Here is a 27915-nt window from a genome sequence, read left to right on the forward strand (position 1 = left end):
CAAGCTGACAGGGATTTCCATGAAATAAAGTGACTTTTATGCTCCCAGACATGCTTCCCCTGCTGTCCCAGTGTCATTCCAGGGTGCTGGTATCATTTCCTGGGGTGTCATAGTGGACTTGGTGACCCTCCAGACACGGATTTGGGTTTCCCCCTTAACGAGTATATGTTCCCCATAGACTATAATGGGGTTCGAAACCCGTTCGAACACTCGAACAGTGAGCGGCTGTTCGAATCGAATTTCGAACCTCGAACATTTTAGTGTTCGCTCATCTCTATTCTATAATATATATCACATAATATAAAAAAAAATCTTTCCTTTTTCTTTTTCCTTTTTCCCCTTCCTCCTCCTCCCCAACATGATATTAATCGCAAAATCTCAATACTCATATAGAGAATGGATCATATAGGTGTACAACATACACTGATAATGACAGTAGTCATATGAAAAAAAAACATATCAGGTTTTTCCCCCATCAAGTAAAGGGTCGCAGTCACACATGTAATAAACTTTTTTCACAACCCTATTGCGTATACACCAATACATTGATGTTTCAATTTAATGTACTTTAAACACACACCCTTCTGTATATGTTCTTGAAAACATTGATAAACAAATAAACTCACCAAAAGATGTTTGATCCTATTCCTTTCCACAAGTAAATGATGATGATACTTACTTCCTACTCGGTAAGACTAACTGTGGCCGCTTCCTATCACATGGAACAAGTCACATGATACGTCACATTACATGAATAGCCAATCACAGAGCTCGATTGAATATATTAGTAAACTGAGATATAGCAACCACCGTAGTATAATAACGTAAATTATTTAGCACTAAAATTATATACTTATGGGCGCTAAATATTGGCGAAACAATTTTTTAAAAAGTGTAACTAATGTGATAGAATTTGAACTTTGAAAAACCAAACCAAAACAAAAACCACAAAAAAACCAAAACCAAAACAAAAAAAAACCCTGCATACATTTTAATAGATTAGCACGAGATCTTGTCATCCTTGACCTGTTTCTCCACCATCACTGATAAAAAACTCTCCTCCCTAATCTCCAAATCCCACCTCACCTCTGGCACACTTGACCCGATCCAGTCACATCTCATCCCCAAACTCACTGAAGTCATTACTCCGGCCCTAACCCACCTCTTCAACCTATCTCTAGCCAATGGATCCTTCCCCTCTGCCTTCAAACATGCCACAGTCACACCTATACTTAAGAAGTTGTCCCTCGACCCGTCATCTCCAGCCAACTATCGTCCCATCTCAAAACTGCTTGAGCAACACGTCCACTCAGAACTATCCTCCTATCTCTCAGCCAACCTGCTCTTTGACAGACTACAGTCAGGCTTCAGACTCCGTCACTCCACTGAATCTGCCCTAACAAAAGTCACTAATGACCTTCTAACTGCCAAAGCCAAACGCCATTACTCCGTCCTCCTCCTCCTTGACCTCTCTGCCTTTGACACAGTTGACCACTCCCTCCTGTTAGAAATTCTCTCATCCCTTGGTATCTCAGACTTGGCCCTTTCCTGGATCTCCTCATACCTCACCGACCGCACATTCAGCTTCTCCCACTCGCACACCACCTCTTCACCTCGCCCTCTCTCTGTAGGTGTCCCCCAGGGCTCCGTCCTAGGACCCCTCCTGTTCTCCATCTACACCCTTGGCCTGGGCCAACTCATAGAATCTCATGGTTTTCAATATCATTGCTATGCTGATGACACCCAAATATACATCTCTGGACCACACATTACCTCCCTGCTGGCCAGAGTTCCAACATAAAATGCTCAGCGGCACTCAAGGCCGGACACTTTTCAAACCCATTCAAATAAATGGGTTTGAAAGATGCCGGCAGGTTTCCGTCTCCTGCCCAGTTTTGTGCAGGAAACGGAAACCTGCAGAACAGACTCCCGGGCGCAGATGTGAGCAAGCCCTGATAAGACAGTGCCAACACGGCACAATCATGAGGTATACTGTAGTATAGGGAATTTTTATCACGACATCCGTGAGTCCGAAGGGCCCCAGGAAAAATCATTGAATATTTTAAGTAACTCCCTCGAGTCCTTGATATAACCTGGGATCCTTCGGACCAACGGCTGCAACAGATTGTCCACCCAAGCACATAGCTTTTCACAAAATGAATCTATATTAGCAATTATGGGGCGCAAGGGTGGGGGAAAAACTGCCTTATGAGTTTTGGGTAACCCATGAAATATCGCTGTGATCGGAAACTTGTTAATCAAAAATTGTTGTTTGGATTCAGGAATGATTCCTAGGCTTATACCTTCCTTAACCAAATTTTCTAATGCCTGATTGAAACCTGCGGTAGGATCACCTTCTAAAACTCTATACGTTTTTTTCATCATTTAATAGTAACATACATGCGTCCTTATAGTCGCAAGAGTTCATAACCACCACCTCCCTCCCCTTGTCTGCCATTTTAATGGTGAGCCGCGTCTCTCTCTTGTCAAAACCCGCCTGCCGCGACCATCGCGGTCGCGGCTTTCCCCTCTGCTGTCGGCTCAAATGAATGAGGCGACATAGGAGGGAGCTGCCGGGGGCGGAAGCCGCGCCTGAAGAAAGGGCATGTCATTTCTTTTCTCCGCTAGCGGCAGGGGTGAACCTGCTCCTTTCGCCACCCGAGCGAAGTACAGAAAGCCGCCCCCCCCCCCCGCGCCGGAGGAGGGGGCGGAGAGGGGGCGTGGCTAAGCGGAGGGGGCGTGGCGCCTCGAAAGGGGGCGGGGCTTAGCACCGTTCGCCGACAGAGAGCAGGCCCGGAGACTGCCTGCGCTCTGCCTGAGCGTGAGGGGAGGCTGCTGGAGCAACGCTGCTCCAGTGGCCTCCCCAAACCACCGCTCCGTGCTAAGCCAGTCCAGGATGACTTGTCCTGGACTGGCTTAGGTTAGCAAAAATGCCGCCCTCCCTGAGGCCCTGGCATAGTACCGCCTGAAGTGCTCGCTTCAGGTCGCCTCATGGGAGGTGCGGCACTGGCTAGCGGCAGCCCGCCGCTAGCGGAAAAAAAAAAGCCCGGTGGTCTACATAGACCACCATTGTAAAAGGGCGGATTTTGAAGCGAAATCTGCTGTCAAAATCCGCCCCTTTGCCTTCGTGTGAACTAGCCCTTAGTCTCACCGAGTAGGAAGTAAGTATCATCATCATTTACTTGTGGAAAGGAATAGGATCAAACATCTTTTGGTGAGTTTGTTTACCAATGTTTTCAAGAACATATACAGACGGGTGTGTGTTTAAAGAGGACCTTTCATCAGATTGGGCACAGGCAGTTCTATATACTGCTGGAAAGCTGACTGCACTGAATTCAGCGCACTGTCGACTTTCCCGATCTGTGCCGGGGTAAAACTCTATCGGTCCTGGTACTGTAGCGCTTTACAGTCAGAAGGGCGTTTCTGACACTTAGCCAGGGATGCCCTTCTGCCCATCATGCTGTACTGTGGAGCGGGGAGGAACTCCCCCTCCCTCTGCTGATAATACTCGTCTATGGACGAGCTGTGTGAGCAGAGGGAGGGGCGTTCCTCCTCACTCTCACAGTACAGTGCGATAAGCGCTGCTGGGCAGAAGGGCGTCCCTGGCTAACTGTCAGAAACGCCCTTCTGACCCTGTGCACAGATCAGGAAAGCCGACAGTGCACTGTATATCATGTTTAGGTGCACTATATCTAATATGACTGCACATGTAATGTTGGACTTGACAGCTTTCACACACATGGAATCAATTGAGATAATTTTTTTGAATGTTGGGTGGGGTTTGTTGGAGTGTTCATATACGGTTTCAGACTGGTATAATTCATGCTATGACTAAGAGACCGCAATGTAGGTTTCGAAACGCATAGGCTTTTCTTGTCATCTTATCCTGGATCCATGTTGTAAGATGTTTTAACTTGCTATGAAGTTATATTTTATTATTTAAGAATTTTGGGCATGCTGAATGTTTTTACTCAACTTCTCATGATTAGAAATACTGGCTGATCCACGCCTGATTCATCTTCACAAACGTCAGTCTCTCCAAATTTTGGGTAGACAGGTGAATTCTCCTTGGGGTAACTATGGCCCCCGCTGCACTAAACACCCACTCTGATGCCAAACTACTGACTGGTCAGGTCAGCTTTTCAATGGCAAACGCGGCCACAAATCCAATTTGGCTACCCAGTGGTCCAGTGGCTCTTCCATGACAGGTGGCAGGATGCACTCTAATTATGCCACCAACTGCTGGTTCAGGTTCTGCATTGTATCTAGCTGCTGATGAGCAGTTTCTTCACTATGCTGGTAAATAAAGCTGCTCATCAGCGACTATAGGCTCAGGCTGCTGGTAAAGCCAATACTGCTCCTGCCACTGTATGGCCTCCTACCGCTGTCTCCCCACTCTGTCCCTGGGCACTGTATGGACTCCAAAGAGTGCTGCTACCTCCACATTATATCACCCTGCCATGTCACTATGATGCCCTCTCCTCACTGTCAGGGGGGCTCTACTTGTATAAGCATTTACAGGTTCTGTAAACATCTGTGTGAAATCAGCAGACAAAGGTGTCAAAAGAGTGTGTTTTTTCATGCTACAGTAGGATCTTGAGCCTCTGCACGGTTGTTTATACCTGGCACTAACATCAATAAGTTCACACTTGAGTTTTTTGTCCAGTTTTGGTTCTAAGAGCGAAGCCTGTTATGTGCATGTCATACTGATTCACTGTATTGTTTGACTGCCACAGCAGACTTCCTATGCGTGTTACTGCAAGGCACAGTGTTCTACACCATTATATAGGCTCTCCGCAATCAGTAAATGACTGTTTTTAAAAGGGATCCTATCTTTTAAACACAATTTTTTCTCCCTAACATGTCGGAATAGCCTTAAGAAAGACTATTCGTTTCCTAACTTTCCTTTTCTTCTCCGCGTCGCCGTTCGGGTTTTTCTCGGTATGCAAATGAGCTCTCTTGCAGCACTAGGGGCAGGCCCCAGCACTCAAACAGCACTGGGGGCATCCCCAATGCTGCCAGAGAGCTCTCCAGCGCCGCCTCCATCTTCTTCTGCGACGAGGTCTTTATTGCGTCTTCCTATTTCTTTTTTTTTTTTTTTTTCATTCAAACTTTTTATTGGTTTTCAAAATAAGGGGTACAGAAAGAAAAAAGGGGAATAAACATACAAGGGGGTAAACAACAGAACCTTTGGAAGATTGTTATCGAAGTCAAGGGTTACAATATACCACAGTTAACAGCCTAGTAACAATAATTTCTCTGCTGATAAACAACGATAAAAGCAATATAATTACAACAGATTGAAGCATGAGAAGCAACGGTGGCGAAGGAGGGGAGTAGGAAGGGAAAGAAAGGGATGTGTGGAATAAAGGAGGCAGGACATGGGAGAGTGAAAGTCAGAAGATGTAGAACAAAGTGAGGTGAAGGAGATAGAGGAGGGGACATACTTAGGGGTCGTTTGGCGACTGGCGTGATTCATAGAGACGAGGCAAAATCTTGAACTTCATGGCAAGGTCGAATTGTGGTACCTCAACCACGGGGACCAAATTTTCTTATATTTGTCCAGAGTCCTATTAGACCAACCTATCAACTCCTCAAATCTACAGATTTCGCGAATCTTAGCTATCCATTCTGTAATCGGTGGCGTGACAGGTTGAAGCCAGTATCTGGGGATGACCAGCTTGGCCGCTTCCAGCATTTGTGTAACCAGGGCATCTTTACTTGGAGAGTACGTTGCATTCGGGAGAGCTAAAAATATCGCCTCCGGAGGTAGTTTGAGAGATTTCTTGTTTATTTTCTGGATCTCTTTTATTACGGATTCCCAGAAGGGGATAATCAATGGACACGTCCACCAGATATGCAACAGAGATCCTGTGTGTGCAGAGCATCTCCAGCATTTGTCATTATCCGCGAGGCCCCTTCGATGTAGCCATTCAGGAGTCCTGTACCACCGAGATACAAGTTTGTAATGAGCTTCTTTAATCCTAATACAGGTGGAAAAACCCTGGGGGGAAAGTAGAACCTTCTGAGTGTCTTTTTCAGATAACGTGATATTGAGGTCTATCTCCCAGCTACTTAGAAAGGCCGGTTTATAGTGTGTCAGCGGAGAGATGAACCGTCTGAGCAGGTTCGCTATTTTACGAAGCATTGTGGTTTTAGACTGCAAAAGTTTCTCAAAATTCGTTAACTCAAGTCGAATCTTGTACCTTTCCCTCAGTTGTGTGAGGATGTGTTTTAAGTGCTGCCCATGTAAAAACGAGATTTGATGCGAAATCCCAGAAGCTAGAACCAAGCTATCTTGAGCGGGTGATGTGGAGAGCGGCAGATCTTTGAGAGATGTGGATCTCAGTTTCAGCCACATGTCGTCGTAAGGAGTCTGTGGGGTGCCTAATAAAGCCGGAATCACACTTGCCGGCATTAAGGGGGAGGGGTACGAGGCGAGTGAGCGACCACAATCCCTCCAGGTTTCTATTGCCCCTCTGAGCAAGGGATTTCTAGGACACGCTGACCTGAGGATTTTGGGTGGGAGCCAGAGGTTCTGAAGTTCAGTAAGAGACGGCTCAAATACCTTCGGGCCAATGGGATGCGTTAAATGAGCCCACCATCTAAGCTGGATCGCTTGGTAATACTTTCGGACATCTGGTAAACCGATACCTCCCTGAGATCTGTGTCTGGTCAGCAAGGACCACAGGAGTCTGGGGGGCTTTTGTTTCCAAACAAAACGAGAGAACATACTACGTAGCGAGGAGAAGAAAGATTGTGGAAGGTAAATTGGCAACATGGACATTTTATAAATAATTTTGGGGAGGATATAAGTTTGCAAAAGGTTCTTCCTGCCGAACCAGGATAAGGGCAGGTTTTGGTACGAGTCCAGGTCTTTCTTGAGTTTTCGAAGGAGAGGTAGGAAATTATGGGCATAAAGGTCTTCAACTCGAGGAGTTAAGTTGACTCCCAAGTACTTCAAGGACGATGAGGCCCAATGGTACGGGGTGGATTTCTTTAGGGCTTCCACGTCCATTTCGGGAAGAGAAACATTTAGTATTTCTGATTTTCCCAGATTGGCTTTATATCTGGAGACCTTGCCGAATTGAAGAAGCAATTCGGTGATTGCCGGTAGGCCATCATGCGGGTTGGTGACTACAAACAGGACATCATCCGCGAATGCAGTAGAGAAGGTCGTGGTGTCTCCAACTGTCAATCCCCGTATCCTGCCATCTTGACACATGGATTGCAACAGGGTCTCAAGTACCAGAATAAACAGGGTGGGGGAAAGGGGGCATCCCTGTCTCGTACCATTAGTTATCAGAAAGGTATTGGATAGTGTGCCGTTGACCTTAATCTCCGCGTGTGGACAACTATAGAGAGAGAAGACTGCGTCAATAAACCGGTCAGGGAAACCAAACTTGGACAGCGTAGCTCTCATGAAGATCCAGTCCACCCGGTCAAATGCCTTTTCAGCATCAATTCCCAGCAGTAGAAGAGGTGACCGAGTGGACTGGGCCCGATGCAGCAGAAGGAGAAGGCGAGCGGTGTTGTCTTTCCCCTCTCTTCCTACTGTGAAACCTGACTGCTCCGCATCAAGGAGGTGGGGAATCAAGGTGCGCATTCTCGTTGCTAATATCTTCGCCCAAATTTTGAGGTCAAGATTCAATAACGAGATGGGCCTGTAACTCCCACAAGCTGTCGAATCCTTGCCTTCCTTCGGTATCAAGGCAATATGTGCCTCTTGAGTTTGCTTTGGGAGCTTCCCGCCCATGAGTAAGTCATTGCACATAGAAACAAGTTTCGGGGCGAGGATTTGTTGAAATTTTTTGTAGTAGAGTAATGGCATGCCGTCCAGGCCTGGGCTTTTCCCAGGCGGGAAGCTATTTATTGTTGTAAGGACTTCCTTCAGTGTAACTGGTTCGAGAAGGGCGCCAGCTTGGTCCTCAGAGAGCGTAGGCAGGGTAAGTTTGGAGAGGAAGTTTGATATTAATCCCGTCCTAAATTGGCTGGAATCCACAGGGTCTTGATCTTGAAGGTTGTAAAGGTCGGTGTAATAGGAAACAAACTCGTCAGCTATGTCTTTCACATCGGAGGTTAGGGATCCGTCTTTCTTCTTTATGGTCGATATGTAAGATCTGGCTTTGGCTCTATGAATCAAAGAGGACATCAGGCGTCCACCTTTGTTCCCATGGGCGTACAATATTTTCCTATATTGAAGGTGAAGTTTTGCCGATCTGGTGTTCAGGGTGTCCAGTAATTGCTCTCTCAAGGACGTCAATTCTGACAGGACCGTTGCTGTCCTAGTTCTCTTGTGAGTCCTCTCTAAGGCGGCAATGCGAGTGAGAAGATCATCCAGGTGTTTTTGTTTGGTTCGTTTGATTCTAGAGGCCATCGCGATCAATATACCTCGCATATATGCTTTGTGTGATTCCCATATGATAGATGGTGAGATCTCAGAATCGGAGTTTATCTGAAAAAATTCCGTAAGCTGGTTGGACAGCGTTTCAACATTCTCATCTGTGCCCAAGAGGGCTTCATTCAGTCTCCACGACCACACTCCCTTCGGTACGCGCTTAAGTTCTACGTTTGCTATTACCGGAGCATGGTCTGTAACAGTTATAGAGCCTATTGAGGAGTTGCGTACCAGAGGCAGAAGTGCAGTCGAAACAAAAATATAATCAATTCTGTGGTATGAAAGGCCAGTTGGAGAGTAAAAAGTATAATCCTTAACCGAAGGATGTTGTATTCTCCATATATCTACTACATTCAACTCCTGCAGGGTTCTTGCGAGTGCGCTTAAAGACCTCTGGGAAAAGGGTGTCGCAGAGGAAGACGAATCCATTGCGTGATGAAGTGCCATGTTAAGATCGCCTCCCAAGATTGTGACCCTCTCGAAATAGTTTCAGTGTGTTAAGAGTGTCAATAAGCCAGGATACTTGGCCTCTGTTTGGGGCATAGACATATGCAAAAGTGAAGTGTTCTGCAGCGATTAAGCCCTTAACGAAAATGGCTCTACCTTCTGAGTCAGACCATTGTTGTGAGAGTTTGAAAGGGATTTTTTCTCCTACAAGTATGGACATCCTCTCGACGCAGCTACAGGGTTTGTGCTATAGAAATGTTGTGAGAAGCTCTTTGTGGGGAGTTTAGGTATTTTAGTGTTTTTAAAATGTGTTTCTTGAAGGAATACCACATTCGATTTCAGTTTGTTGAGAAGGAGCCAAATATGGTGTCTTTTGTTGGGCGAATTCAGACCTTTTACATTAAGGGTGGTACAAGTTAGTAAAGTTGGAGACTCTGGATCTGAGGTTGGCATTATGCGTCTCAGCAGATTATCACGTCAACTATGCCTGACCTGGGGGACAAAGATCAGGTGAGCTGGGAGGGTGGTGTTAGTGGGGGGGGGGGGAGGGAGGTAGGGAGGGTGTTAAACACACAAAGAAAGGAAAGAAAAAAGAAATAGAATAGATGGGATGTAATGAAACAGTTAAAACAAATTGTATGCTAACAAGTAATATCAGTGCAACAATTAAGCAATGACACTTAGTTCCAGTAGCTAAAAGACAGCTTAGTTATACTCTAGATGTTGAAATTGGTATTCAAAAGTATTAGCAACCTACAATTGACCATCTAGGAACATCGATATTCAAAGCAAGCATCAAGTCTATACTATGCCTTACCAAATAGAAACTGAAAAACATATGTAACGAGATAAGACAGTAGGTAAAGATGTGGACTGAGTACCCCATCAACTTAAATGTTCCTGGAGTACACAGTTTGCTAATCATATACAGTAAAGTCTCTCAGATCTGATGTTCAACTAGAAAAAACATATGGAAACAACTCAGCTGCATGTAAGGGTAGCTCACCCGGACGATGTAGTGCAAGCACTATAGTATGCCACGTCTGACATCCGGAGTTCTCTGCGCTGATTTTCTGGATTTGGGGGACTTGAATCGTCCAGGAGTATGTGGTAGATCAAGAGCTCGGGCCACAGAAGTCGAAGGGGCCTCCTCATCCACCGGAAGCCAGGAGGGTACGTCAATCGGATCAATGCCCAGAGAGTCCCATGCAGAATCCAGGTCTCTAGGAGTGTAGATATTGATTCTCCTGCCATTTCTCAGAACGGAAAGTACGAACGGGAATAACCATGAGTATTGTAAACCATTCTTTTTCAAAGCATCTAGGAGCGGTTTCATGGTGCGACGCTTCTGCAAAGTGGCCGGAGCAAGGTCCTGGTACAATTGTAAGGGTACTCCATCATACGACAACTCTTTGTGGTCTCTGGCTGCTCTGAGAATCTCAGTGGAGTGGGCAGAGGACAGCAGCGCGCATATCACATCCCTAGGAGGGTCATTCGAATCAGGTTTGGGCCTAATCGCTCTATGGATTCTTTCAATCTGTATGTCCCCAGCCTTATCTTTGCCTACCAGTGTCTTGAAGATATCAGTAGCTACAGAATGCAAAGAGTCCGGGGTAAACTTTTCTGGAAGGCCTCTTACACGTATATTCCTGCGCCTATTTCTGTTCTCCAAATCTTCTAATAAAAGATAGGTTTTGTTTAGATGTTCCATCTGTAAATCAGCCTTTCGAGCCAAGATTTTACTGGTTTTTATCAATCCATTTTGCCCTTGTTCCAAGTTGTCTACTCTAGAGCCCATCGCATTCATGTCAGCACGCATATCACTAATTTCCTGCTTTAGTGGGGCCAGAGCTTGGGTAAGAGTTTTGCACAGAAAATGTCTCGTTATTACTGTGGAGCTCTTATCTGTTTGAGCAGAGTCATCATCAGAGTCCATGGTGGCATCACTCGGGCTGTTGCCTGCATCTAGTGCCAACTTAGGCAGAGGTGACATAGTGCCTGTGTTTTTCTTTTTGAGAAACTTCTGCATGTCTGCTTGTAAGACTGGTAGTTTGGAGGTGGCCCCTGTTTCGCCGGACCTATCTTTGCCAATTTTAACCATTATGAAGGAGAGACTACCAGCACTAATGAGAGGACAGGTGCACTTGCAAGTTATGCAGTTCTTAGCAAATCATCTGACTTGAGGTGTAGGTCAAAAAGAATAAAAAATCCCAAAAGTACACCCGCTGAGACGTCAAAAAAAGGTACAAAGTACAAAGTATCGCTGTGAGATATAAGAACTGAAGTCACTGACTCCTATGTCTGGGTTCTCAAGGATAATGATATGGATAATGATAGCTGAGGGTTCTTTTTTTTTTGAGGAGTCTTATATAGCTTTATAAGGCAGGCAGAATACTTTACTGAGAAAGGTAGATGCAGACAAAGGAGAAGAGACTAGAAGTCCCCACAGTCTATGATCACCATGGAGTCTCTTACTATAATGAAGGAGATCCTACCATCTGGTGCTAATGCCTTCCGTCGCTCCAGCAGGCGTGTCGCTCCGCAGGAGTGATGAGGATGCAGGAGAGAGATAGCGTGGTAGGTAGGCCGCAAGATAGCCGCCACTCGGCAATTCCACAAGGGAGATGGAGCGATGCACGTAATCCGGCTTAAGACTTCGCCGTGGCCAGAGGGTCCGGATCAATACTGCGGGTAAGTGTCGGCTGCCAGCAGGTGTCCAGGTAGACAGGCCGCAGCACGGAGATTGCGGAAGTCGGGTCGGGAGCAGCGCCTGGAGTAGTCGCGTAGGCCGCAACAGACTCCGTCGCATCCACACAGTCCGTGGATGAGTCTTCCTATTTCTAGGCCTCAGGCAAGCCAACTGCACATGCCCACGGCCACAAGTAAAATGGCTGCTTCCACAGTATTGTAAGCGGCCATGTGCATTCGGCTTGCCCAAGGCCTAGTAGTAGGAAGACGCCGCCGGAAGAAGACCTCGTGCAGAAGAAGATGGAGGCGGCGCTGGAGAGCTCTGTAGCAGGATTGGGGACACCCCCAGTGCTGTGAGAGAGCTCATTTGCATACCGAGAAAACCGGGATTGCAGGCAAACGGCGGCACGGAGAAGAAAGGAAAGGTAGTAGACGAATAGCCTTTCTTAAGGCTATTCCAACATGTTAGGGAGAAAAAATTTGTGTTTAAAAGATAGGATCCCTTTAATGCTATTCACCGAAAATTAATTTGGATAGAATCAAATCTTTTTGGGAAAACCGGATAAGCGACTGTAACTGGTCAAATAAGTGAACTGTGCAACAGTTCTAAGAGCGAAGCCTGTCATGTGCTTGTAATACTCACTCACTGTATTATTTGACTACAGAGCAAACTCCCCATGCGTGTTACTGCAAGGCACAGTGTTCTACACTACTAGCCATTTTATTAACGCTATTCTTCACAAATTTCGTTATAATATAATATTAATAATTTGATTCGGATAGTATCAAATCTTTTTGGGAAATCCGGAATAGCGGCCGAATCGAATTTTTCAAAACTTCGCTCATCTGTAGTTGCGATGAAAAGATGCAAGCGTGACCAATGCCACGTGACCACTGATTCAAGATCCTAGAAGACAAGATCAGTGCAAGAGTATTTTTTTTTATGTTTGCTCATCTCCCATGGGCCTCCGATAATTACTCTAAAGCAGACCTGGGCAAAGTCCGGCCCCCGGGCCATATCTGGCCCTCTGACTGATTCAGTCCGGCCCGCACGGCTTTGACTAGGGAGGCGTGTCTGGGGGGCGTGTCTTAGTGCCGGCAGAAGATGGAGACATGTATGTGTGTCATAAGGTACTGAGAGATGTAAGGTGATATGCAGGGTGGAGAGTATGTGTGTGTCTATATGTGTCTGTCTGTATGTGTCTGTCTGTATGTGTGTGCGTCTATATGTGTCTGTCTATATGTGTGTGTCTATATGTGTCTGTCTGTCTATATGTGTCTGTGTGTGTCTCAGTAACCTAGGGGCAGAGATGGAAGGGGAATGTTATACTAGGGCAGAGATGGCAGATGGAGGGGGGGGGACATGAAACTGGGGGAGAGATGGAGGGAGGGGACATGAAATGGGGAAAATAAAGGGGGATATGAAACTGAGGGAGAAATGGTGGGGGGGACATGAAACTGGGGGTAGATGAAGAGGGCACTTAGACTGGGGGGACATTAAACCGTGGAAGAAGCTGTAGCGGGACCTGTCTACCTCTAGTTGCCACCAGTTTAATGTCACCCTCCAGCTACCCCTATGGTTTAATGTCTGCTTCCCGATTTTAATGTCCCCCTCTAGTTGCCCCCAGTTTCTTGTCTACTCCAGCTGTCTATTGCCCCCCTCCAACTACCCCCACTGTTTAATGTCCCCCTCCAGCTGCTCCAGTTTCGTGTCCCCTCTAATTTCCACCAGTTTATACTGGGGCACCAGGAGAGGGACTTAATACTGTGGGGCAGTTGGAGGGGAACATTATTATGTGGGGGCATATAATGTACGGGTGACTGTAGGAGGATTATACTTTGTGGGGGCACATGGAAAGATTATTGTGAATGGGCGGAGTCAACGTAGAAGTGGGTGGAGCTAAATTTGCCGTGGCACGACCCTCTAGCATAGTTTCAATTTCTTAAGCGGCCCCATGGGAAAATTAATTGCCCACCCCTGCTCTAAAGAAACACCATAGTATAATAGCAGATCCAGTTCAGACGTGTTTGGTGTAAGCCGATGGCTGGTCAGGTAATGGAGGGGGTGTACATCTCACCCACACTACTCAGGTGAGTGAGATGAGAAAACTCCAGGAATGTTTGTTCTTAGCAGACAACTTTCGTCTGCTGAGCATTTTGGTAAATGCTCAGTACTGGGCTGGATTTTTAGGAATGACAGGTAGGATTGGTAGTGGGACCTATCATTTCACCCCCCCTCCAGTCCACACTTTGGGGATGTTCCGGCAGCGACTGCAGAGAGTCTCCTCGTCAAGGAGGGTTAAGAAGCCAGCTCCAGCAGCAACACTTTCGCAGAGTTTGGCTGGAGAGTCAAAGAGATAGGTCATATTTTTGGAGCGGTGTCCTGAATGATTCTACTGGCTTTTGGATTTATTTTACTTTAGGTGAGGTAACCTATTCTATGTTCAGTTAGAGCCTAGCTGGGCAGGTATTTATTTTTGTATTGTTTTCCTTTTGTTGCTGCACTACCTTTTTGAGTGAAAATAAACTCTACCTTTGTTTTTGGACTAAAGAATCTGGACTTTTGTGTCTATGCCACCCCCACCTAGCAACCCCAGACCCTGACATTGGTCAAAGCAAAATTGCAGGCAAAGGCTCACGCTGTGCTGTGGTGCGGGGAGGAACGCCCCCTCCCTCTCCTGATAATGCTCGTCTATGGACGAGCTGTGCGAGCAGAGGGAGGGGGCGTTCCTCCCGGCTCCACAGCACAGCGCGATTGGCGCCGCGAGGCAGAAGGACGTCTCTGGCTAATGGTCAGAAACGCCCTTCTGACACTAAAGCGCTACGGTCCCGGGACCGATAGCGCTTTACACCGGGCATGGATCGGGAAAGCCGACAGTGCGCTGAAATCAGCGCACTGTCAACTTTCCAGCAGTATATAACACTGCATGTGCCCAAAAGTGGTGAAAGGTCCTCTTTAAGTGGTTTTGGCTTTTTGATTAATTACCCAGCCCCAACATAAATTTATATTGTGGCAGTGTGACTGCTGGAGTAACATGTTTGTGCCATTGGAGGTTCAGAAAATGGGTACTTCTCCCGGGGAAAGCAATTTGAAGGAGAAATGTCTCTGGAAAGCTGGGTATTTCATTTGGTTTGCAGACAAGTGGGTTTTTTATGTTAATTAGCAGCCAGTTGGAAGGGCACTACATGTAAGGTGACAACCCTTCCTGTAATACTCTGTGTTTGAGGAATGATAAGCTGTGCAAGGGCCTGTGGAAGCAAGAATCACGCAAGTTTGTGAGAACCACTTTATTTGTGGAGATACTAGTCAGTAGTCCCAGGGTGTCATAGTGAGGGACACTGAATGTGTTAATAGCCAGGAAGCTGAGGATTTATTTTGTACTGTGACGTATACACTGTTTTGTATTGAACTAAATTCACTGTGTCAGAAGGGGGAATTTACTATTACGTCAATACAGGACGCCTTTATGGAGACGCCTTCAGTGGCAAATTTCCCAAATCTTCCAAAGGATCTAACATACAATTTAAAAAAATTTGTGCCTTGTATACTAGAAAACTGGTATACAAAGCATAATAACTCAGCTCCATGTGAGTGATACCAGACTGATTACATGACGAACTGCAAATACTCAAAATTATGTGTCTTATTCTCAAATCAAAATAGGGCTGAATTTTAGCTCTGTAATGCTAGGTTCACACTGGTGTTCGAGTCTCCATAGGAGAGACTGTCCTAAATTACATTTAAAATCGGAAGATTCCTTCCAGGACTTTTCACTCTATAGATTTTAAACGGAATCTGGGACAGAGTCTCCATCTGTCGGATCCCCGTGCGGATCTGAATGACGGAAACCAAAACGCTAGTGTGAATCTAGCGTAACAAGTTTAAAGGGATCCTATCTTTTAACCTTTTCGCTGCCAAGGGTCTCATATATTTGCACCTAAAACTCATGTTCTATCTCAGATTTATATACAAAATACATTTAAAATAATAGCTTACGGTGTATACAATGTGAATATATACTATATGTACCGCAAACATCAACTACAACAAGAGTTCAGACTCCCAAAAACACGAATACAGAAGACAAGCAGGATTTAGCTGTTATTCACTAATATGTTAAAAAGCTATACTGCACCTACCAAACTGTGACTGTGATACCAAAATCTAACTTTTTTCAGAGAACACAGCATTCCGTATATAAAAACACAATTTGATAGTTCATATATACAACCACCTTCATTCAACTTTGCGGCAGAGATTGCTAGCAAAAATTGCACAAAAATTCAAATTTGCCACTAAAGTGCGGCTCAAGCAATCCCTTTCAACAAGCATAATGTACTGTCCATAAAACTGCAATATGTGAGGAGTTCATACATACCACACATGTATAGATTTACAGGGGCGGGTGTTATAGAAACGCCAAAATCGCAGAAATGCGCTATCCCATTTTGTGCATGCAAATTAAATAGGACTTTACATAAAAATGTTATTTTTCATCCCCCTATAAAAATTTTAGCAATCTATACGTTCATCTCTAGTGATAATCGTTATTACTATTATTTTAGCATGTAGCGGATATCACTAGAGGTGTATTTTACTGTAGAAAGCTCAGGTATAGACAGGACAGGGATTGGGTGAAATAAATTTTATTTGCGACTTTATGTATATGTTGTGTGTTTGGTGCGACCTTTTTTTGGCGCTGCGACCTGGACAATGGTAAACGTCTGGGTCACAGCGCCAATAAACTTCCTGGTTATGTTCAGGGGGTATAATATAAGAATACCCTACTAGTAAAGCTCAGGTGGGAATTACATTATACCTGTATGTGACAGTCAGAGACAAATGTATAGTATGCTCTCTGATTGGCAGGAGAAGGGTTAATAAGGACAGAAGAGGCCCTGCCACCCCCCTCCTGGTGTCACATACAGAGTCAGATTGTTTCTCTGTCTCTCTCTGTCTGCTGGGCTGCTCTTGCCCCTCTCCCTTTCCTGTTACAGTTCGCAAATTGCTTACTTAGACAGAAGGGGGGGCACTTTAGAGCTCTATATCTTTGGACTGCATCAACATATCTTGATGCTTTCAAATGCATTTTAAAGAGGAGAATCTCATCTTTAAAATGATACCAAGAACTTGATGATTGAACTTACAGTTTTGGAACGATTCACTGTTGAAATGCTGTCGGGAATTGAGATCTGCAGTTGGATCTCAATGCCAAATAGCGTTTTCAACAGTGCATCGCTCCAAAACTGTAAGATCAATCATCAAGTTCCTGGCATCCTCTGGCGCGCGGAATTGTAAGCAGACGCACGTATCTAATAATATGGCATGTAGTACTGTGTGCAGTCGTGCTTATCTAATCCTCTGGTGTGCGGAACTGTGTGCAGATGCGCGTATCCAATCCTCTGGCATGTGGTATTGTGTGCAGACGCATGTATCCAATCCCCCAGAGTATGGTACTGTGTGCAGACACGCGTATCTAAACCTACGGCATGTGGTATTGTGTGCAGATGCATGTATCTAATCCTTCGGCATGTGGAACCGTGTGCAGACGCACGTATCTAATCCTTCAGTGTGTGGAACTGTGTGCAGAAGTGCGTATTTAATCCTCTGGTGTGTGGGACTGTGGGCAAATGCGTGTATCTAATCCTCTGGCATGTGATACTGTGTGCCGATCTGTGTATCTAATCCTCTGATGCGCGTATCTCAGTTTGGATATCAGTGTTGGATTGTGCAGGTAGAGTGACCGTGTGTATTGCAGTTGGAATATGAGTGAAAGACTTGCTGGTTTATAATGCCTAAGGGGGGGGGCTTTGTGTTTGGAATGCTGCAACGGTATGTCTGAGCGAGTTGGAGTCTCGTCTTAAACCTTCCTGGATACCTGACATATCTCTGTACCAAATTTGGTCAAGATCGGTATAGTCGTTTGGTTTGCATTAGAGAACAGACAGAAATTCATTTTTATAATATACAAATTCTGTAGTATTCTGCTCTATACAAATCCACATTTCTCGCCCGATTTGACTGAAATTTGGCACGCCCCCTCTCCACCCACAAGAGCAGAATATTACGCACGTTACATCTCGCTAGCGTCCCCCCGTCTTGAGATAGGGGCCCCCAAAGTTAGGCTCTATGCATATAATGGGGAAAAGTGAAAGCGAAAGTGCTGAGGGAAAAACATCAGTTGTGACTGACGGACGGATTATAGTGATGGCGCCAAATAGTCGCTGCTGAAGAGGTGGCATCACCACATACAACACACAAAAATTTAACAAACACCATATACATATACATAACATCACAAAGACAGCACACATACACCAACCCACAAGCACAACACCATACAAATACCACAACACACCACACACACAGAACACAAACAGCAGCCCACAAATACCACATACACACACGACACACACGCACGCACGCAAACACACTCAGATGCATGCACAAGGACGAACTGAGCACATGCATACTCACACACAACTACCACATACACACATACATATACACGGACCACACAAGTGAATTCACACACACATACATACACATGGATCACATGCGTGCGCACACACACAAGACGCACTGACAAAACACGTCTGGTATCTTTAGTGGCTGTTTGCACATTACAGTATTTTTCACAGGCCTCCGGGCCATGGATTTGGCAGTTCCATAGATTTCTTTGTGCACAAAGCTGTGACTTTTTCAGGCTCCATAGCAGTCTATAGAGATGTAGAATCCACGACCCGGACACTGTAGTGTTACTGTAGTATGCAAGTAGCCTTACTGAGCAGCAATATTGGTCAAATTTAACAAATAAACAAATTTACACACCAGCCACTATGTCTTGGAAATGACAGATTCCGTACTGATTCCACTACTGGTCTCATTTCCTTTCCGGAAGATTTTTGTGAAATGACAACTTCGGTAATGGAACTTATTGACCAAGTTTTCCCTGATAGTTTAACAACCATCAGTGGCTTTGTGAATGTGCAATCCTTGCACCTAAAAATGATAGTGTCAGCTCCAGAAATGTACTAATTCAGGGAAAGCTGCCAGATCTAGCAACCACATACATGTCCATTGATTCAGTCATGGCGAGTGAACAAGCCGTATCATATCCATTAGAGTTCCTGAATTCTTTGGAACCTCCTGGAATGCCACCGCATAAGCTCACTTTAAAAATTGGAGCCACAATAATTTTGCTTCGGAAAATTGACCCACCAAAATTGTGTAACGGCACAAGATTGTGCATTAAGAGTCTCGTGCCCAATGTTACTGAAGCCACGATTCTTATGGGAAACTCTAAGGGAGCAAATGTTTTCATTCTACGTATTCCTTTGCTACCAAGCGACATGCCCTTCAATTTTAAGCGTCTGCAGTTTCCAATCCAACTTGCATTTGTTATAACTATAAACAAAGCACAAGGCCAATCATTTAAAGTAGCATTAATTTGGAGAGCCCGTGTTTTTTACATGGACAGTTGTATGTTGCTTACTTTAGAGTGGGTAACCCCAAAAATCTTTTAATATACAGGTCTGCACATGAAGGTAAAACCGGAAATATTGTTTAACAAAAAGCACCACAATAGATAGTTGTGTAACTGTATACCAATTTTACTCTTTTGCCCATGAACTACTTATAGATTGCACTGGAGGAAGGGAGAAGGGTTGCACTATGTTGTTAATTGGGTGTAAAGGTTTTATATATTTGTGTAAGGTGCATACATTTTAATTATTAAAAAAAACAGTTAAAAAAAATTGCTGTAATAGTTTATACTACATAATATGTATTGAATATATAAATTCAATAAAAATGTTGAAATTTAAAAAAAAAAGTTGTTCACATCAATGTCACGACAAATTAGTAAAATGACAAAATAAAAATTTAAAGTGGAAAAAAGATTTACTGTAGCACTATGAAAAGGTCAATTTTAGTGTGACACAAAATTTTTATATAGAAAATAGACACACACACAATCTTCATTTTTTTTATTGGAATTGTATAAAATAGTTACAACAGACAGTTATAAAATGAGAAATAAGTAATTACATAATTTTTGAAGAAAGGGTAATAAGTAGAGATGAGCGGATAGTATTCGATCCAGTAGGTATTCGAACGAATACTACGGTATTTGAAATACTCATATACTCATTCGAATACTATCACTATTCGCAGTAAAAATTCGATTCAGAACCAGCGTTGATTTGCCAAATGCTATACATTGTATAGCATTCGGCAAGTCAACGCTGGTTCTGCAGCAGGCTCGTCCTTGCTAGTCAGGAGAGCTGGCAGCTTGCGTTTTTGCGGGAGCTGACTTTTTCTCATAGGAATGCATTGACCAGCGTTGATTGGCCAGTGTACAGCCTTTGGCCAATTAACGCTGGTTCTGCTGGAGGCTCGTCTGTTAGGAGGCGGAGTCTAAGATCGGACCACAGCAGTCTCCATTGTGACTTTTTCTCATAGGAATGCATTGACCAGCGTTGATTGGCTGAATGCTATACAGTGTACAGCATTCGGCCAATCAACGGATTGTTTCTGCAATGTGTAGACGGAATTAGCCAGAATACCATTCACTTTGCAGGTACTGGATAATGCAAGGATTTTTTGCCGCAGGGCTTCCGCTGTGGCCAAAATAATGCTCACAACGTGGGGCCTCGGCCTTAAATAGGAATTTTAGCACATTGCTATTCATGAAGTTGTTATTATTTATTTATATAGCACCATTAATTCCATGGTGCTATACCTTTGCGGGTTTACATACAGTACACAAAATATACAAAACACACAATGCTAACAGTGACCATCTGGCACAGTGGGAAATAGGGCACTGCCCGTAGGAACTTACAATCTATGAGGGAAGAGGGATGGAGACAAAAGGTGAGGGGAGAGGCTGTTTAGAAGGTGGTGTGGTGGCAGTAGCGTTAATGGAGGTTGTGGAGGTTGTAAGCCTTCCTGAATATGTGAGTCTTCAGGGCCTTCTTGAAGCCAGTGATTGTGAGGGTCAGTCTTATGTGTCTTGGTAATCAGTTCCAAAGTATGTGGGATGCACGGGAGAAATCTTGGAGATGGTTGTGTGAAGAGTGGATAAGAGCAGAGCAAAGTACGAGGTCTTTGGAGGATCAGAGGTTGCGTGCGGGCAGATAGCAAGAGATTAGGTCAGAGATATATGGACGAGACAGCTTGTGGATGGCTTTGTATGCAAGCGTTAGCATTTTCAACTCTATTGACTGGGCAAAGGGTAACCAGTGAAGGGATTGGCAGAGCGAAGCAGCTGACAAAGAACGGGGGGAGAGGTCTATTACGCAAGCAGCACAGTTTAGGGTGGATTGTAGGGGGACAAGAGTGTTTGCTGGGAGGCCATGGAGAAGGGTGCAACAGTAATCTAAGCGGGAGATTATGAGGGCATGGACTAGCATCTTTGTAGTTTCAGGGGTGAGGAAAGAGCAGATTCGATGGAGTTGGAGGCGGCAGAAGGTGTCAAGGATTTGAATGTGTGACTTGAAGGATAGGTCAGAGTCCAGGATTATCCCATGGCAATGGACCTGTGGGACTGGGGTAAGTGTGGTTCCATTAACTTTGATAAATGGGTCAGGTGGAGGGGCCATGCGAGGTGGGGCGAAGATGATGAACACTGTTTTCTCCATGTTGAATTTGAGAAAATGGGAGCAGAGAAAGAAGGCTACGGCTGCTAGATACTCTGGGATTCTGCACAACACAGAGGTAATGTCTGGTCCAGAGAGATATATTTGTGCATCATCAGCATAGCAATGGTATTGAAAACCATGAGATTCTAGGAGTTGGACAAGGCCGAGTACGTAGATGGAGAACAGAGGAGGTCCTATGACGGAGCCTTGGGGGACACTTACAGAAAGAGGGTGTGGCGAGGAGGAGGCATGCAAGTGGAAGACGCTGAATGTGTGGTTGTGAGGTTTGAGGAGATCCAGAAAAGGGCCAGGTCTGTTATGTCAAGGGATGAGAGCGTTTCTAACAAGAGGGAGTGGTTGACTGTGTCCAAGGCAAAGGAGAGGTCAAAGAGGAGGAGGACAGAGTAGTGACACTTGGCTCTGGCAGTTAGCAGGTCGTTTGTGACATTTGTTAGGGCAGTTTCTGTGGAGTGATGGCATCTGAAGCCTCATTGTAGCCTGTCAAGAAGTAAATTGGATGAGAGGTGGGAGGATAGTTTGGAGTGGATGTGTTGTTCAAGCAATTTAGAGGCATACGGAAGCAGTGAAATTTTTTTTTTTTTTTTTTAAGTATAAGTGTGGCAGTAGCATGTTTGAAGGCAGAAGGAAAGGATCCTCTGGTTAGGGATAGGTTGAAGAGGTGGGTTAGGGCAGGAGTAAAAACGTCAATGAGGTTGGGGATGAGATGTGACTAGATTGGGTCAAGCGCGCAGGAAGTGAGGTGGGATTTAGAGATTAGGGTAGAGAGCGTTTTATGGTGGAGAAACAGGTTAAAGATAAAGAGCACCGAACAGTTGGGTTGGTGTACGGTGACACTCTCTCTAATCATGTCAATTTTAATTTTAAAATAAGAGGCAAAGTCATCAGCTGAGATAAGTAATGTCAAAGGAGGCACAGGAGGACAGAGAAAGGAGTTGGAGGTAGTGAATAGTTGTTTGGGGTTGCGGGAGAGGGCAGATATCAGTGTGGTGAAGTAGACCTACAGAGGTGAGTGCGTTCTTGAATGTGAGAACTGCCTCTTTATACCTGATGAAGGGCTCCTGGGAGTGACTGTTCTTCCAGAGGTGTCCTGAAATCCATGATGTCTCCGCTTTTTAGTCAGGTCAGTGTGCCAGTGTGGTCAGGTTCTAGAAAATGCTTCATTCACACAGGATAGTTTTTCTCATTACATCTAAACATGCAACAAGTTTGTACAGTGAAATATAGATACTTACTTTTTGAAGAGTTCTTTGTCCAGCATTACGCCATCAGATGAGGTTTGCAGAGAAAGTCTCAACATGTCCATACATTCTTTCAGCCTCGGATCAGATGTGCGCAGACCAGTAGCCTTTAGTGCCTGTGAAAAAAAATAAAATAAACATAAAACATTAAGGACTTATTACAGGTTTTCTTGCATTATTTAAGATCATTTCTAAGACCTTGAACAAAAGCCTAATTAGTAAAATACATTCATCAGGTATATGGGGTAATATAATATATTAAGTAGCAACAGTGAGTTACTTAAGTTAGTTAGTTAGCTCCAACAGGTAGCAAGAAAAAGTTCTATATAAGTAGTTCTATATACTGCTGGAAAGCTGACAGTGCGCTGATTTCAGCGCACTGTCGGCTTTCCCGATCTGTGCCCCAGGTAAAGCGCTAGCGGTCTCGGTACCATAGCGTTTACAGTCAGAAGGGCGTTTCTGACAGTTAGCCAGGGATGCCCTTCTGCCCAGCAGTGTCTATCGCGCTATACTGTGGAGCGGGGAGGAACTCCCCCCTCCCTCACCTGATAATACTCGTCTATGGACGAGCTGTCTGAGCAGAGGGAGGGGGCGTTCCTCCCCGCTCACACAGTACAGCGCGATAGGCGCTGCTGGGCAGAAGGGCGTCCCTGGCTATCTGTCAGAAACGCCCTTCTGACTGTAAAGTGCTACGGTACCGGGACCAATAGCGCTTTACCTGGGGAACAGATCGGGAAAGCCGATAGTGCGCTGAATTCAGTCAGCTTTCCAGCAGTATATAGAACTGCCTGTGCCCAATCTGATGAAAGGTCCTCTTTAATTAGCAGCCAAGTGTAAAGGATATACAAGTAAGGTAGCAACCTGGCTGCTTGCCATGGTCTGTGGGAGCCAGGATAATGTAAGTGGCTATAAACTGTTAGGTTTGTGGAGATACTGGGGGCACTCAAGATGGCTAAAGATTTTATTTCACAATTTGATATATGTACTGTTTGCTGTGAAAACAGAAACAATAAAGCAAGCTGAGGTCAGTTTTAAAACAAATCCACTATGTTAGAGTGGAAAGTTATTGAAAATTTTTGATGTGGACGAAGAGGTAGTGATCCTGTGAGGTATTAAAACCCCAGAGTTGTCACAATATTAGTGTATGTACAGTTGTGCTAAAAAGTTTTCATACCCAGACAGAATTTTTGGCCTTTTTTCAGAGAATATGAATGACAAAACCAAACCTTTTTCTCCACTCATGGTTAGTGGTTGAAGTCATTTATTGTCAAACTTCTGTGTTTTCTCTTTTTAAATCATAATGACAACCAAAAACATCAAAATGACCCTGTTCAAAAGTTCACATACCTCAGTTCTTAATACCGTTTATTGCCTCCTCTAACATCAATGACAGCTTGAAGTCTTTTGTGGTAGTTATGGATGAGGCTTTTTATTTTTTCAGATGGTAAAGTTGCCCATTCTTCCTGGTAAAAAGTCTCCAGTTCCTGTAAATTCCTGGACTTTCTTGAATGTACTGCATGCTTGAGTGGCTCAATGATATTGAGGACAGGAAACAGATGGCCACTCAAGAACCTTCAATTTCTTTTTCTGTAGCCAATGACAGGTAGACTTGACCTTCTGTTTTAGATCGTTGTCATGTTGGAACATCCAAGTACATCCCATGCGCAGCTTCCTGGCTGATGAGTGCAAATTTGCCTCCCGTATTTGCTGATAATGTGCTGCATTCATCTTTCCTTCAACTTTGACCAAGTTTCCAGTGCCTTTGAAGCTCACACATCCCCATATTAATCAGTGATTCACCTCTGTGCTTTACAGTAGGAACGGTGTTCATTTCATCATAGGCCTTGTTGACGCCTCTCCAAATGTAACGCTTATGGTTGTACTCAAAAAGTACGATTTTTGTCTCATCACTCCAAATTACCTTGTTCCAGAAGTTTTGAGTTTTGTCTCTGTGCTGTTTGGCGTATTGAAGGTGAGATTCTTTGTGGCATTTGAGCAGTAATGGTTTTCTTCTGGCAACTTGACCATGCAGTCCATTTTTCTTCAAGTGCCTCCTAATTTTGCATCTTGAAAAAAACCACTCCGATAATTTTCAGAGTCTCCTGTATTTCAGCTGATGTTATGTGTGGGTTTTTCTTTGCATCTCAAACAATTTTCTGGGCAGTAGTGACCGAAAGTTAAGTCGACCTACCAGACTGTAGTTTAGATTTTACAGAGCCCCTGAGTTTCCATTTGTTAATCACAGTTTGAAAACTGCTGGCTGGCATTATCAATTCCTTGCATATCCTTTGTATCCCTTTCCCGCTGTATACAGTTCAACTACATTTTCCCGTAGAGCCGTGGACAACGGTGTCAACTTCTGGTCATGTTTTCAGGCCAAAATCACCAGGGTATGACAACTTTTGCATAGTGTCAGTTTGATGTTTTTGGTTGGCATTATGATTTAAAAAGAGAAAACACAGAAGTTTGACAATACATGTTTACACCCAACCACTAACCATGAGTGGAGAAAAAGTTTTTGTGTTATCATTCATATTCTCTGAAAAAAAGCCAAAAAAATTAAATCTGCTGGAGTATGTAAACTTTTTAGCACAACTGTATATATAAGCTGTATATCTATTGTAAGCCGATGGCTTGTCAGGTAATGGAGGGGGTGTACATCTCACCCAGACTACTAAGGTGGTTGAGATGAGAAAACTCCAGGAATGTTTGTTCTCAGCAGACAACTTTCGTCTGCTGAGCATTTTGGTAAATGCTCAGTATTGGGCTGGATTTTTATGAATGACAGGTAGGTTTGGTAGTGGGACCTTTCATTCCACCCCCCCTCCAGTCCACACTTTGGGGATGTTCCGGCAGCGACTCAGCTGCAGAGAGTCTCCTCGTCAGGAGGCTTAAGAAGTTGCTCCAGCAGCAACACTTTGGCAGAGTTTGGCTGGAGAGCCAAAGAGAGAGGTCATATTTTTGGAGCTGTGTCCTGAATGATTCTACTGGCTTTTGGATTTCTGTTACTTTAGGTGAGGTAACCTATTCTATGTTCAGTTAGAGCCTAGCCGGGCAGGTACTTATTTTTGTATTGTTCTCCTTTTGTTGCTGCACTATATCTTTGAGTGAAAATAAACTCTACCTTTGTTTTGGACTAAAGAAACCGGACTTGTGTCTCTATGCCAACCCACCTAGCAACCCCAGACCCTGACACTATACATACATATTTATACACAGACAAACACACACCTTTTTTACAGTTGGGGCCACTCGTTTCAACTACTAGTCAAAAAGAACAACCACAGCTACACTGGCAAAAACAAATTTAACAACAGGTTGTTGAAATGGAATGAAAAATATTACATATGTAAGTGAAATGATGTATGTGTTTACAATATTAGAGTGAAAGTATTTGTTTATTGAGGAAAAAATGCACAAAAGGAGGCTCTTGTACCCTGTTGGGTCACCTCTAGCTAGGATACAAGATGGGATAAGTTTGGGAATGGAGATATACAGATCCTGTATGGTACCTTGAAGGACATTTGCACTCAGATGTTGCAGCTGGGCATGTAGATCCTACACACACGTAGACAGCTAAAGCTGGCATTCCATTTGGGTCCTTAAATGCTCTATTAGATATGTATCTGGTAACTTGGCAGGTCAAGGAAGTATTGCAATCTAGCAGAGACATGCATGGGAAACCCTAGCTGTTTGGGCAAATATTAACTTGTTAAAAAATGTCAGATGGAATCCCTGCCAAGTGAGCAAGAAGCCATAGAATACCCTGCGCATATTGCTGCCTAATGGCCCTCATATTACTCCTGCAGGTGACAAACTGTTGTGCTCAATGAATTCCCAGAGGATCACACTAGCAATTGGAGCAGTGTGTTGCTTCATAAAGGCAGGATTAACGTTCCCCACCACAAGGCCTCCATACTTAAATCCAACCATCACCCCCATATTCAAATCCAACTTAACCCGTTTTTTTTCTTCTCTAAAGACATTATGGTTCTAGTATCACAGGTTTCTCTGTAAAGTCACCACTACAAACAAACAAAGGCAAGGGTGGCAGGCCATCAATGGCAGGATATATAATGGGCACCAGGAAACCAAAATTCCTTCTACTAAGTGCCAGAGTGCCGCACCTCCCATGAGGCGACCTGAAGCGAGCGCTTCAGGCGGTGCTATGCCAGGGCCTCAGGGAGGGCGGCATTTTTGCTAACCTAAGCCAGTCCAGGACAAGCTGTCCTGGACTGGCTTAGCACGGAGCGGTGGTTTGGGGAGGCCACTGGAGCAGCGCTGCTCCAGCAGCCTCCCCGCACGCTCAAGCAGAGTGCAGGCAGTCTCCGGGCCTGCTCTCTGCCGGCAAACGGCGCTAAGCCACGCCCCCTCCGCTAAGCCGCGCCCCTCCGCTAAGCCACACCCTCGCTCCGTCCCCTCCCCCGGCCTCGGGCGGCGAAAGGGGAAGGATCACCCCTGGTGCCAGAAAATGGACTAGATAGGGGAATGTAATAAAGGTGACACACGGATGGTGCGCAAGATAACTGTAGGGGAACTGCTCATGCTTGTTGGTGGATCAAATGATATGCTCTACTGGTGGACTGATTTGGCAATCCAGGGCTCTTCTCAATACCCCTTTTAAAGCCAAGTCAGAACGGCCTTGGTGGCGACATAACTACATGTTAAGTTTTACAGCTTCTATCGCTGTGTGTTTTGTTTGCGTTTTACATCTCCCAAGGCCAGAGTGGATATAGCAGAAGAATTGCATGTTCCTAAAAGGCCAAATCACTGAGTGGTCATCTCCTCATCCTTTGTCTCACTACAGCTCCATACAGGTGATTGGTCCGGGGGCCTGGTGTTGGCCCTTTACTGATCAGGAATTTATAGAGGTGTCTAGTACAGAGCACTGGGACAAAACTTATTTCAAGTCACTCTTGCTTCAGATCCTTGCAAGGGTAATATAGTACTATTGTAGATGAGGTTTAATAAAAGTCCAACCTATACCCAGCAGCGTTGCTCCACAGGGAGTCAAATCACCCCAAGAGGCAGGAAAAATTCCTGACTCCAAAGATGGCAGTTTTATAAAACCCAGGATAAGCCTGTCTTCACCAAAAGCCAAAAAATGTGTAAACTGTAATATTTATCCTTCAAGAAAGACTTTGAACAATTTTCACATGAATCCAAATTCACTACATCCTGTGGTATTAAGTTCCCTGGCATCACTGCTCTTGCAGCAAAAAAAATCTCCATCTTTGATGCTGGGTAAACATTCTTTCCTCTAGACATAGAAGAGGTTCCCTTGTCACTGTCAACCACCTAGGAGTAAAAAGATCGCCCGGTTAACCCCTTCCCGACATCTGCCGTAATAGTATGGCGGACGCTGGGTCTTTAACTATGGCGGCCCCCCGGGAGTCGGGTGGCCGCCTTAGCTGCCAGGTGTCTACTGTTTTACACAGTAGACACCCAGCACTGATGTCCCCGGTCGGTGCCCGCACC

At 44.7% G+C, this 27915-nt stretch overlaps 1 protein-coding gene across 2 annotated transcripts in view; it reads right to left on the bottom strand.

The window, feature by feature from the left end:
• GLS (glutaminase) overlaps positions 1-27915 on the bottom strand; it is a 267993-nt gene that overhangs the window by 193330 nt on the left and 46748 nt on the right. For both annotated transcript variants that reach the window (XM_075285137.1, XM_075285138.1), the window contains exon 3: positions 22432-22553. In XM_075285137.1, the coding sequence (XP_075141238.1) occupies positions 22432-22553 (122 nt within the window). The remainder of the gene's footprint in view (positions 1-22431; positions 22554-27915) is intronic.

Source organism: Leptodactylus fuscus, chromosome 8 (genome assembly GCF_031893055.1).
Source record: "Leptodactylus fuscus isolate aLepFus1 chromosome 8, aLepFus1.hap2, whole genome shotgun sequence".
Lineage (NCBI taxonomy): Eukaryota > Metazoa > Chordata > Amphibia > Anura > Leptodactylidae > Leptodactylus > Leptodactylus fuscus.